A 13,402-nucleotide genomic window follows, 5' to 3' on the forward strand; every position below is an offset into this window, starting at 1 on the left:
TTGGTCGTTTGTTACCCAGCTTTCGCCGGTCGCAAGCCAGAGAATGGGCCGGAGCCAAAGGTTCACAAAACAAAACAGTTCATACAACAAAGAGACGTTACTGAGGATTTCAATTACTCATACGAGCACATGCAAAGTGATTTACAAATACAATGCAACTCGTGCAAAGTAACAATCGAGAGAGATTACAATTCAACAAAACCTTTGCCCGTATAGTTCACTAACAGACAGGCGAAATCCAACTTGTTCACATGGCACTGCGACAGTCAGACGACTTGAGGAGCACGACGGGGCCGATCAGCAGACTGGCGCACGTTGCCTCGCTGGTCCGTGGCTGGGCGGTGGTGTTCTCCCGGGAGTCGAGCGGGCGCGCTTCTCAGAAGCTTAAACGGCGGCTCGGGCTAACAGAGCGGTTGCAGCCCCTCATTCATAGACTCAGTCCGCGTCTGTTTGTTCTTCGCGCCAAGGCAGGCGCGCACATACAAGCAGTTTGAATTGCACAACCTCCTTCTCCTCGCGCCGGGCGCGCGACCCCATTGGTCGAGCGCGGAGACAGCCTTCGAGAATTTTCTGGGTCCTTCTTGCGATCAGATGAAGCCGGCGCGAGAGCGAAGGGGAGAGGCTATCACTTTAGCGCGGTCAAGGTCACGCCCTCTCCGTCGACGATGAGTAGTAACTACTCAGACATTCTGAGAAATCGACGCCGCGCATAGCTATGTTTACATAGGCGCCGCGCCGGCGAGCTGAGTGGAAAGGGCAGCAGCGCACGCAAAGTTACGTACTCTCCTGGGTTTCCTACCCCGTTGTTTTTTGTTGTTTTTTTACAGCGCGCGGGCGCGATTGCTTACGCGCAGCGCCGTTTTTTTCGAAGATGCGCCGAGTTCTGTGACACGCGCACCCACTGGTAATCACTTTGGCAAGTCATCACCAATACATGAATACTTAAAAAGAGGGAGGAATTCCTTTTTGTAGTGCGTGTTCCAAAAACCAGGAACTGCATGCGTGCTCGCAACGTTTGCATTGATCACACAGAGGCGTTCAGAACAGCTGCTGTCTGCATTGATTTCAAGGACTCTGGTACGATGCACACAGCAGTATGGTGACCCATTTGCTTGCAGCGCAGTGGAACCCATAGGAGCGAGGCGACGGCTTCCACAAGTACGCAGTTTCCAGGCGCTCACGAGATAGCCACGCGATTTTCGGAGCCGTCGTCTCGAGCGCGTAGGCGTTACTGGCACGATGAGTTGCGGTCTTTCCCAATATACTGCCAGCCGCGTTGCTGCTGCTTCTGCGCCATCCCAAAGCTGTCGACGTGCATCCTTGGCCAAGCATTTTCTTCAATGCTCGTGGCCATCGAGGTTCAGGAGTTTCAGACAGCAGCAGATGGTTGCCGGGCTACCCTCTTCGGGAAGGTACTAGTCACCATGGTCGGCTGGCACGTGAACACAGTTGATTTATAGACCACTATTAGTTTTTCTAGCCAGGTTAGGTATACGTATTACCGTGATGGCGCTAAAAGCACCGTTCACCAGAAAACCCAGTGTAGGCATTGTCGTCGTCATGAGCGAAAAATCACGGGCATGGGTCTGGCAGGTGGCTCTTAGAGAGCAACCTAGGAGGCAGGTGGGCCACCTAGGTCACTTGACTTTGCGGCTTCATACAAACTTGCCCACCGGATAATGAGCAAACTGTCTACTGTGACAGGTGGCAGTTAATGATTGCTCGCCCGGGAAGAGCAACATAGGTCGCACAGGGCCCTACGCTGGGAGCACCTGCCATCGCAGGGCAGTGGTGCATCACGTAACCGCTGCACCGCTGGGCCAGGAGTGCTATCAGGACTCCCAGGGATCTGAGTGTAAAGCAGAGAATGACCTCCTGCATATGTGGGGACTGACAGATTACGTTATCGCGTCATTCCCTTATGGCGGAGCTCCCCACCCCTCCAATTTTGCCCACCGCCTCTTAAGCGCCCGTTCCTGCGTTCAGCGTCGCATTCGGCGTCGGCATAGTCGTCTGTGTTGTCGGTGTAACCGGGTGTCCAATTAGTAGCGCGAAGCGCCACCTGGAAGGTTGCTGTCACCTGACAGGTGACAGGTGGCAGGCAGTAGCATATCGAAGCGTCACCCACGGCGAGAGCGGATGAATCTGGAAGGTGGCTATCAGTTCAACACGCCACCTGTCAGCAGTGGCAGGGGGCGTGTGAAGCACTGCTCTCAAATTTCGCATTAGCGGCCATCGTAATCGTTATCAATTTTTTTAGTGCGAAAATGAAAACACGCCCGTGGGCTCTGCGATAAGAACCCCAGATGATCGAAACTAAATATCCTCCCACTGCGCCGTCTCTTATGTTAAATGTTGAATGGTGTTAAATGAGTTGTACCATACCATTAACCGGATACCGCACCGTACTAAACCCTACCTTACCGTGATGAGCTATGAGCACACGCTGGAGACTCAGCCACATCCTTCGCTTCAGATTCGACACCTGAGCGAGCCGTACTCAGAAGCGTGTCGAGTTCCGTGACAACGAGAAAAATATCCCCGCAGCCTTCGTCATGCCTGCAGTCAATGGTCAAGTCTTTTACCACGTTCAATATTGCCCAATCTCTAACTAAGTAGAAGTTAGTCTTGTCGCAATTGTCGTTCAAATTATTTTAAGAGAATTTTTACCCTTAGCGGGGGCTTCGTGTAATCAAAGAAAGCATACTCGTTTAAAACGGATGCTTGGACAAGTTGGTAAGTCATTTTAAACAGAACAGCGCGCAGTTTGACAGGGACAACGAGGGAGACACGACACAGACGAGCGCTGTCTTACAACGTTCTGTCTTACCAGCGCTCGCCTGGGTCGTGTCTCCCTCGCTGCCCCTGTCAAACTGCGCGCTGTTCTGTTCAAAACATGCTCGTTTATACCCGCGCTTAGTGATCGTATGCAAACGTCTAAAAGTGGCGGCTAAGAATTCCCCCGCTTCCAAGGTTCATTCTGAAACGATACGTATTTCATTTCAGCCAAATTATCCAGCGCGCAGGAAAGATGGAGCGAATGCAACCACCTGAGTTCCACGCTCTGTGAGAAAAGTCTGTTTTGTCTGGGTACCTGGTCATTCGGCTCTCTATTTTAATGAGGTGGATGATTTAATTGCATGGTCGGCTCTCAGTGCTCCTGTAATTTATCCTGTCCTTCACCTGATCCTGCTGGAGATTTCTCGTTTCCAGTGGTTCCAGGATATTTTAGCCAGCTTCAGTGTTCTATTGCTCAATACCGTGGATTTTCATCCTTGGAATCTCCGCTCACGTAAATAAAGGATATATGAGGTGTCAATGACGCTTTTGAGATTAACAATCCCCCAACTTAAATTTCTACTCATGCAGATGCGGGTTCGCTAAGGCAAACCTTTGTGTCTCATGTCGGATCGTGAAACAATAGAACATTTTCTTGTCTCTTGACGGTGGTTCGCACTTCGGAGAAAGACGTTTCGCAGGTCCTTCTTTCGAGGTTAGAGCTTCCTGTGTCACTCCCAGTTCTTCTTTCGTTCTGTGCTGGCGTCAAGGGATTCAGGTTAAGTAGGGCTTGTGGATACCTTCACGATTATGGAACTGGTAGGCTACTTTGTTAACTGTGTTAAAAATTCTTCCGCACGTCTAAAATTATACGTATGTTTTGTATTCCTTGTGCTTAAAAATTGTTTTTTATTTGAATTTTTCATCAAAAAATATTATTTTTTTGGTCTCAGACATTAGACTATTCTCATGCCATTATTTACCGCGCAAATACTATATGGTTTCCTAGCCATTCACCACCAACCCTTGGCCAATCCCCACGCGTGCGTATGTCTCATCTTTACTGAGGTCTAAAACAACAACACCTGAGTCGCCGTGGAGGCGTTAGACGCGGCCAAAATCTCTGTATCTGTGTTAGGTATTTGCATACGGGGCCTATGCTATTCGCCAATGAATTCTGCGGTTGCATACAGCGTAGCGCAGTCGTTTTTTTTTTTTTTTTTACCGTGTACTCTGTGCGCACTTTCGCCTGTAGCGTGGTCTTTGGTTGCTTTCCGAGTGCCGATGAAGCTCCTTCGTAACACTGGGCTACAACTTTGTACGCCGCCCAGAGTGTCCGCGCCGCTGCGTCCCGCCGACTGTAGGGCACTGCGTCCGATTAGAAGAGAGACAGGCGACATTCCGTGTACCCATAAAATCAAGAAGCGACGGCTTCATGCTGTCCTGCATAAAGCGCGTCAAAATACAAATTAGTCTTCCCTAAATTTCGCCTTTGATTTCAAAAACAAAGAAATGCATTGACAAACTGCATTACAATCTGTATTAAATTCTTAAAATTAACCCTTTGTTTATGACGCTCGAAGCATAGCAGTCTACGTCCTTCTGGAAGGGTCCTCCTGTGTTCGAAACGGCAGATTTCATCCCTCTAATCCATCGCTGGAGCGGGGTTGGCTCTGCCCCAGTGCCAAACTTTGCGGGCAAGCTTCGTGAACAGTAAAGCTATATGTCGAAGAACTTTGCTTATGATACACCCAAGTACTCTCGGCTTTTTTTTATAGGTATTCTGCGTGTGCATAGGGACGCGTGGTCGCAATCGCATTGTTGAAAGCATAGAACTCTACCAGCGTCCGAATGAACGCGCAGTTGTTGTGCAGGATATTGTACTTAACATTAAAATTTTTGTCGGCGACTGTGCTCTGTACTCTGAAATTAACAATATATGAGACAAATTATTATTGAGCAGTGCGGTTCAAAAAGTTGTTTCTTGGTGTCATGACTGGCAGATGGTCATCAATATTGAAAAAACTGTTTTCATGAGAATAACGCACAAGAAACCTGTGATTTTGCTACAGTATTAATAATACCTTGCTCTCTGAAGTAAGCAGCTGTAAGTAATTATGGCTGTGGATTTGGAAGAATTTTAACTAGAGTACCCACATTAACTACGTATTCGCGAAGGCTAACAACACACTTTTTTTCCTACGGCGTGCGCTTAAGTTTTCTACTCCCGCAGCATGTCTTTTGGCTTATGAATAAATTGTATTACCTATTTTAGACTACGCTGTCAGGATTTCTGACCCTTTTTTAGAAAAACTAATATTGATAAACTATTGTAGAAAAAGCACAGAGATGAGCTGCACGTTTCATTTATAACACATATTTACCAGAACTTCTGTTACAGATCTTTTAAAGAGGGTGGATCTTTCTCCCTTGGCGCAAAGAAAGCGTTACTCACGACTGAAGTTTTTAAACCAATTAATTAATGGCCACTATAAAACTGACATAACTGATATCATATCTTTCTCTTCCCGATAGGCTACTCGCCAAAGGCATAAATATAACTATTTGCCCGTTTTCCTCGCGTAACAACAGTTTCAAGTTTTCATTCTTCCCCCGCGCCGTAGTTGACTGGAATCAGCTGGAAAACAACGCCGTCTCTGCACCAATGTTGACTGCGTTTTTGCTTTTTTGCTGTAACCTTGTGTGTGATAATTTAACCTCTTATTTATTTGTTCTTGTTGAGCCTACTTTGCCTTGTGTGTTTATTGTGCTTTCTATTGTACAACCAGTGCTCAGCGCATTTTTTCCTGGACATACTATTGCTTCAAATCGTGCTTGTACCACCCTGCTAGAATCATCGTGTGGTGATTACAGTATCGACAAATAAATAAATAAATAAATAAATAAATAAATAAATACATAAAATGTTTGATGAAATAGAGCACGAGACCCGTGGTCGGACTCCCTACTTCAGAATTTCATTGGTCAAAGCTGCTACGGCGGCCCTGTTTACGAGCTATTCCTGGCTGTCGTGCGCGGCTGGCTTGGACACATCCGGAGCCTCAAGTAATCACGTACGGAACGCCGCCTGTATGTGGACAAGAGTGCGTACGCTGTGATCCATTTCCTTTTGACTCCACATGGAACTAACGAGTCAAGCGGACGGCGACGGAGGGGAGTTCGGGGTGCGCAGACGACCCAGCTTGGCCGGGCCCCATTGTTCGCAGCCCGCTCCGAGAAGCAGCAACGAAGGCGCGTCGCCTTTCATCCCTACCGCGGCGACGCTGCCCAAGGCCATTACCCGGGCGGCGGTCGTTCAGTGTGTGGCTAGGAGGCAATTTTGAAGACGCGTTCCTCGTGTTCACTGTGAGCGCTTATCAGCTCCATATGACTGCCAGGCACTTCCTGTGCGCGTGAGGCATCAGGAAGAATTGGGGAGCGGTGGAGCCTTAAGTGGCACGGCTTTCGACAATCTGTGCGGCCCTCGCATGCTCTTTAAGCGAGTAATCATGCCGCCCCGCGGGGGAGGATGGAGTGATCCGAGAGGGGAATTGTTAGTATTCGTGACAGTGACCTGTCCCCTCTCCCCAATCTTTGATTGGGCGTGTTTTACGCTCCTCTGTCTCTTTTTCAATGTGTTTTCCTCTCCCATGTGTTTTATTGGATGTGTTTTCCTTTCCCCGGTCCTTGATTGGATGCGTGCTTGTGTTTTGACCTAATTGGTTGGTGTCCCCACTGAGGGCGGGGACTTAGGGATTAAAAGAAGACGTTTTGGTGGGACCGGGGGTTGATTTCGTCTGGTCACTCTGCGGATCAATCACTATGTACATAGTTGTTCTCCTTGTTGTACCTTCCGTTCTGTCTTAACTATTTTTTGTGTGATTAAACAGTTTACTTCCTGAAGTTCCACGAGTAATGTGACTGAGCAAGTTTAGAACCTCAAGACGTCAGCATCCAACAACTTCTACCTTTCCCCTTCGGGCTGACATCAAGGAAGAGAAAGGGGTAAAAGGAACTCAACTCCTGGCATTCAGAGCCTGCATTGATAGGGCGGCCTCGCACTGGTTAGGGGTTAGGGATATGGCCTTGTTGTTGTGGCAAGAACGCGCATCATGTGGGACCTATTTCTCCACGTGCAGGCGAAGGGTGAAGACAATGCTCGATTTAGGGTACCTTGAGAATGAAATAGGTAAAACTTTTTTGGTTTTCAAATGTTGGACGCGTCAAGTGGGCGGACTCTTTAGCTCAGGGATCCGATGGCTTGCGTTGATGTCTGGACCCGTCGAAGGATTTGACATTGCTCCTCCAGACAATTTCTGGTCAGGGTGGCCTCCCTCTGCTAGTATGGCGCCAGTGATTTTCGCAGGTGGGGTGGTTTGCTCACGGAACTCCACGAAACGTAGAATATGCCAGTATCTGGAATGGTGCCGGTATCTGGAAGCCGGTATAAGATGTTCCAGTATGTGGAAGGGTGCATGAGGCTCTACAGGTTTAGTCTAAGAATTTTTAACCGTTCACCAGCCTACGCTGCCGGTACCAGTCTACGCTCCCATCTATAATGATGCTCCGTGATCTCCCCATATTTTAGCATGCGCTCTCCGCTCCCTCGGTCATCTAGCGGCCCTGCAGCGGCTCGGCGGTAGAGATCTCGAGCCAGCTCGTGGGTCGCCTCGTGGCCGGGGACGGCTTCGTGCGCCGGAGTCCAAAATATTTGAATTTTCCTATCAAACTTTCTCTGGTCTAGGGTTCTTGTCGCTAAGGGCGAGATCTTTCCCTTGCTAAAATTTTGTATGGCAGTTTTGCTGTCACTGATGACAAACGTCGCCTCCGTTCCAACGCAAGCTAACGCAACCGCAATTTCCTCGGCAACTTCTATGCTCCGCTCGCGCAAAGTGGCAGCTGTCACGGGATTACCCCGGCCGCTGACGACCGTTGCCACCGTAAAATTGCCTTTACCTCCCGCCGCGTCTACATAGGTCACCTGATGTTCCGAAATTTTGCCGAATCTAATTTCTAATGCCTCGGCTCGTTTTTGCCTCCTGTGTTTGTTATTTTCCGGGTGCATGTTTTTGACTGAAAAGGGGGGGGGGGAATAGTCAGATTTTTGTCTGACTTCCCTATCTACCCCCGCCTTTTGCGTGGGACCCCTATCCGGTTTTACTCCTATTTCGATCAGAATGGCTCTTCCTGTCCTCGTGGTGCTAAGTCTCTCAATTTGAGAGGTTCGCACCACCTCCGTCCGTTCTGGCCATGTGTTGTGCACCCCTAGAGCCATCAGTCTCTCTTTGGGTGAACACATGGGCAGACCCAACGTTCTTTTTACGCATTCTCTCGTTAGAAACTCAATCTTTTCTTGTTACACCGCTTTCATATCTAGATACGGCGTTGAGTAGCTCACGCCTGTACCAGTTTAATCTTTTTTTTTCTTTCAGTCAGCTCGGTTTGTTAGCTCCTGAGTTAGATCGTTTGCGGACCCATTGCCTTCAGGCCCTTCATAGTCGGGAGTCCACGTAGCACTATGGGAGCGCTGTATGGTGAATGAAGGATCTCAAAGCATGAGCAGGGCCGCCGTCGTTTTTTGGAACTCTTCCTGTCGCATAATATTGAAAGGCTTGCTTCAAATCGATTATTATATTTGATTATATCTGAACACACAGGTAAATGTTGCCGTTGTTTGCCCCATAAAATGGCACATACCCACAAGGGGGATTGGCAAGTAAATGCGTGCAAGTGTTCCTCAAAATTCCTTCCTCCTCTTCTTCGGTGCAAACATCAAAGAGCATGCCCTAAAGCGGTGTGAGTGTTTCTCCACAGATATGTTATTTTAACCGGAAGATATTTGTGTTAATTTTTTTATTTGCTTTTCTCTCCAAATATTTTTTCAAGCCTTCATTTCCTTGATTTGTATTCCTACCTCGTCAAGATCTTTCCAAATTCATTACTAAGAAGTTCCCGACTCCTATATCTTTATGTACTGCATGATCTCAATTAGGGAGAATTTTTCTGCTTTTTGGGTGTTACCCCGGCTAATCCCTCAACATAGGTATGTGCCATTCCTTCAAAGGAAACCACTACTACTGTCTTGAATAGGACTCACCCGCTAGGACAATTAGTCGCATCTTGCACAAACTAGACTAGTTATCAAACAGTAGGTGTTAATAGATAACACAAAGAAGCTTAAACCGGTAGAAAGCCTATGCTTCAACCTACGTCTAAGACGTCATGTGTGAAGTGTGGGGCACCAAAAAAGGTGTATGTGGTATGCCAGAGTGCCATGGAACCTACCTGTTTGAGCCTAGATTGCGGAAGAAGGTAAAGTTTATATGTTTACGATATGATTAGACACACAGATTATAAGTTATTTCAGTCACTAAAATGGTACACACTGCACGAGAACATAAGTGTGCAACAAAGGCTACAATTCTTCGGTCTTTTTTTTTCTCAGGTCACTAAACTTCACTGCGGGAAGAATTTGTTCGAGGTAGTCGGTGTTGCTAGCCAGATATTACCAGATTACGAAAGCAAGAGTTTATCGAAGCAGTTTATAAGCAGTTGATGTTAATAAGGACGGCTACATCGACATGGCGTATATGTTTCCGAATTTGACGGCCTAGACACACAATTGCTGGAAGGGGAAAATGCATCCTCCAGTAGCGTGAAGGAAAATTGCCACAAATTACACAGCTGAAGTAGATGAAAGGAATGGTTTACTAGACAACCTTGGCATTAATGCTTTATTGCAAGCGAAACCAAACTTAAAACAGTGAACACCATCAGCGAGCAAAAATTCGCACGCCATTAAAAGCCACACGTTGACCGAAAAAAAAACTAGCGCGCAAGCTCACAGCCCTCGCTCCCTGTTGCAGAGAAGAGAACTCGAGCAAAGTGATAAAGCAAAATTAAATGGCCCTCTTTCAAATAAACACATCGAATAGCAAGCATGAAAGCACACGTGAAGTGCACAAAGCCAGAAGGATAACTTTGCGCACGGGTTACGCAGGAATTAACTTGTATTTTCATTGCAGTTTCAAAGACTGCAGTACGAACAGGATGCAATTGTCTCATCTCATATCTAGAGAATCGCAGCAATGATGATTGAAATTCTTCGCTGTGGGAAGCTGCACTGAGGAATTCGTTGTGCAACAGTAGCGCGATTTAAGTAAGCTCGCACTTCTTCATCGGGTTCATCGGTGTTCCGTGTTGGCAGCCGAAGGTACGGGCAAACTCGGGCATGTGCTTCAGGGGCAGGTTGCACGCCCAGGGCGGAGTCTTTCCCGTGCCTCTGCCTCTGCACTTCATGAAACACAGCGCCATGAACAAGAGCTGCCGGCCGGTGAACTCCTGAAGCCCCGGAAGCCGCTTGCTATCATCGCCTTCATCAGAGACATGAACGTCGTACGCGTCCACTAGGGCGCCAAAGGAGACTGCTTCGGCCATGGTCATGAAGACGTTCTGCTCCTCGATTAACGCATTCGCCAGAAGACAGTCTTCAAGCCTGGTGAGCCAGGACCGCGACGCCTCAGGAACCCGGTACGCTTCAATGAATAGTTGTCCCAGCACCCTGGCGACTTCAGCTCCCAGTCCTCCGTAGTTGGCGGCGGGTATAAGTTGATAGTCGTAGAGCGGGAACGAAAGGGAGTATGGCATCAAAATGAAGTCGCCTTTCGAGTACAATGCGGCAGACATGTGAAGCGTGGAGATGCCGACCGACATTGCAGTCGCTGCGACGTCGCTGGTGTAATCGCCGTGGCTACTTGTCCTTGCGAAATATCTCGTCGCCTTGCGCAAGTTGGTGACCAGAGACTCTTCTGTCATGTCCGGTGACACATCAGGGACGCTGTCCGTTACGTTACTAGTCCCGCCGTTACCGGAAGCACTCGGCGTTGTTTTCGAGGGTGGTACGCGGTCTTCGCTGCCGCCGAATGCTTCGAAGGCAGTCTCCAGGGACGCCCAGTTGGAGACGACCGTGACGTCTTCGTCGAGGGTTTTCCATTGGGCCACTCGCTTCCTGAAGGACTCCCGCACGGCAAGTGTGAGGCGACCTGCGTCGTGCCTCGTGGTGGACCTTAGCGAGTGGCGGCTGTAGCTCGAGAACACGACGGTGCCCGAGACGGCGTACGCCTGCCCCAAGCAGAAGGCAGTGTGCAAGGCAAGAGCGCGCCGGGAGTCGCCGTCATAGAAGTTGGAGATGAGTGCTTGGTTGGCGAAGAGAGCGGCAACCTGCAGTGGTTTCGAGAGCGACCGGAGGTAGATAAGTTTCATAATGTTTTTTTTTATTTCAGACTAATACGAAATCAGGTTTCTAATTAAGGGAGCGTTTATAGTGTTTGTAGTTTTTTTCCTCGCGTCTGATGGAACGTAAGTTTGGTAAGAGAACAAACGCGGGTTAATTACATCCTAGTCGAAATCAAGAACAAGAAATGGGCATGGGAAGAGCATGTAATGCGAAGGCAATAATACCGCTGGTCTTTAAGGGTAACGGACTGGATACCAAGATGAGGCAAGAGCAGCAGGGGACGGCAGAAAGTTAGGTGGGCGGATGAAATAAAGAAGTTTGGGGAATAAGGTGGCCGCAGCTGTCACAGGAATGGGATATATTAGAGATGTACGGGAGAGGCCTTTATTAAGTTTGTATGCTTCGGATGCAATGTAGTTCAGAGCAAGAGCCTGCATTCCATACCTCTGTCTTGTCATCTGCGTTGCCCTGTATTAAGGCGGTAACATTTAATGGGTCATACTCGCGGTGACCGTCCGTTCTTTACATCGCCACCTAGGTCAAGTGACCTAGTCACGTGGCGCCACAATCGCGCTAGCTGCTCTTCCCCTCTGTCGTGAAATGAATTCAAGCGCGACAAATTCCCATCAGTGCATTGAGTCGAAAACGGTTGTCGCCTTACCACAGTTAAGAGATATCTAAGTGCCTCCAACGAATTTCGCAACCGTTAGACGAATCGGATAGGGCGGAAAATCTCGCCCGAAAATTTTTCGACCAGGGACAAATCTGCACCGCTTCCTGACTTTCCAAACTGGCATTAACTTTTTGGAGAGTTGCCGAAACTTGCAACATAATCAGCACAGGAAAAAGGAAACAATCAACCCAACAGACATGCAACTTAGTTGAAATGTCAACTATATTGACAGGATCGCACCATCACCAGCAATGTTTATCGTAGCATTGTAATTAAGAAATTAGTTATCAGCTCTCTCACCTGGACGGTGTACCAGGAGACGAAAAGATGTGTTCTTGAGTCCCCCAGGCGCTTCCACAGATGCAGGAATGACTCCACGTACTGGGGGTTCGCAGTGAAGACCTCGAAATGCGTAATTCGTCCACTGTTGTTAAAGCCCAGCATTGTCAGAGTCCTCTCCCAAACGCCGCGAGACAGCCCAAGTTCCGGCACGTCCACAATGTTTGGCACAGCTACAGGCGGCACGTCCGGTTTGTAGTAGGAACGCCTAAGCGTCGTCGCTGTCTCTTCTTCAACAGCACCGACTTCTTGAAAAGTCACTTCGTCGGCGCCGCCTCTAACGCTGCGAATTCCCGGCTCCAGCATATTCTCACGGAGGACAGCGAAATAGGTCTGCTTCTTGGACAAAGACCTGGGCTCGGTCGTCTTGTTCAGGACCTCCATGATGGTCCTTCCGGAATTGACGAGCAGGCGAAGGTGCGGCGACCATTGTGGAACGAGGCGGAACAACACGTCCCAGCCCAGGCGTAAAGATGTGGTCAGGATGGTGTGGAGCACGCTGACCTTGGCTGGACGTCTGGGCCATATGATGCCGGCTTCCTTCAGGGCATCTCTAACGGCTGGGAGGTCGTCGCGTCTCCCTATGAGTAGGCTGTTGCAACTGCGGTAAACAGCTGCGCCTCGTTCTTCGTTGCTCTGACCAGTCTGCGACAGAGGAAAGTCGTATGAGAGAATAAGAGCTCGAATACTTTCGGTGTACAGCAATTAGCGGTTGCTTAGGCTAATAGAATAGCTGAACCACGTCTTTTGTCTGGGCTAATTGGCCCTTTGCTAATTGACGAAATTAACCCTGGTTAACCTCGTTGCCGTAACCACCTTCCTGTTGAGAGACGGCGACAGTACAGAGAAAGGAGACTGGTATAAGATGGCCATGCTTGACACCGCAAAAAATTGATCGGACGTCAAGGCAACAGACATTTATACTGGAGGAGATCCGTAATATATTTCAACTAGCTGGTGATGAGAGCGATAAGCAAATCTGGTGCTCGCATAACCGAAAAAAAAAACAATTTTTTTTTCTGTACGGGCGACGAAATGGCAGTTGGACAAAGCCCTCCATGTGTTTGTTTTTTTCTTTACTTACTTTAACACACCATTTTCTCATTACAATTTTGAGGCGCGCTTCTTTCAATCTGCGAGAATGATCCGTTTTCCAAATAAGAAATGACATCAGTAAGGCAATGTAGGCCGGAATTTTTCGGCGCCGTCACAGAGAAGGAAGCCTGGAAGAAAGGAATCAAATGCGAACGAACGTGCTGGGCCGAGAATGATCTTTTTGTAGCGCTTTCTCAGTGCTCTGACCGAGACTAAGTTGCTTGAAGCTGATTCCTTAATTAGGTTGCTTCAGGTAATAACAGGGTATTTCAGAAGAGACG

General features: G+C 48.4%; 1 protein-coding gene across 1 annotated transcript; it reads right to left on the minus strand.

The window, feature by feature from the left end:
* Positions 1-9,614: 9,614 nt before the first annotated feature.
* Positions 9,615-12,462, minus strand: LOC144134966 (uncharacterized). Its single transcript, XM_077667754.1, has 2 exons — positions 11,988-12,462; positions 9,615-10,998 (listed from the first exon to the last, which is right to left on the minus strand). Exons 1-2 carry the CDS (start codon positions 12,408-12,410, stop codon positions 9,934-9,936), a joined length of 1,488 nt encoding a protein of 495 aa, XP_077523880.1. The 5' UTR covers positions 12,411-12,462; the 3' UTR covers positions 9,615-9,933.
* Positions 12,463-13,402: the final 940 nt, after the last annotated feature.

Source organism: Amblyomma americanum, chromosome 5, assembly GCF_052857255.1.
Source record: "Amblyomma americanum isolate KBUSLIRL-KWMA chromosome 5, ASM5285725v1, whole genome shotgun sequence".
NCBI classification, from domain to species: domain Eukaryota; kingdom Metazoa; phylum Arthropoda; class Arachnida; order Ixodida; family Ixodidae; genus Amblyomma; species Amblyomma americanum.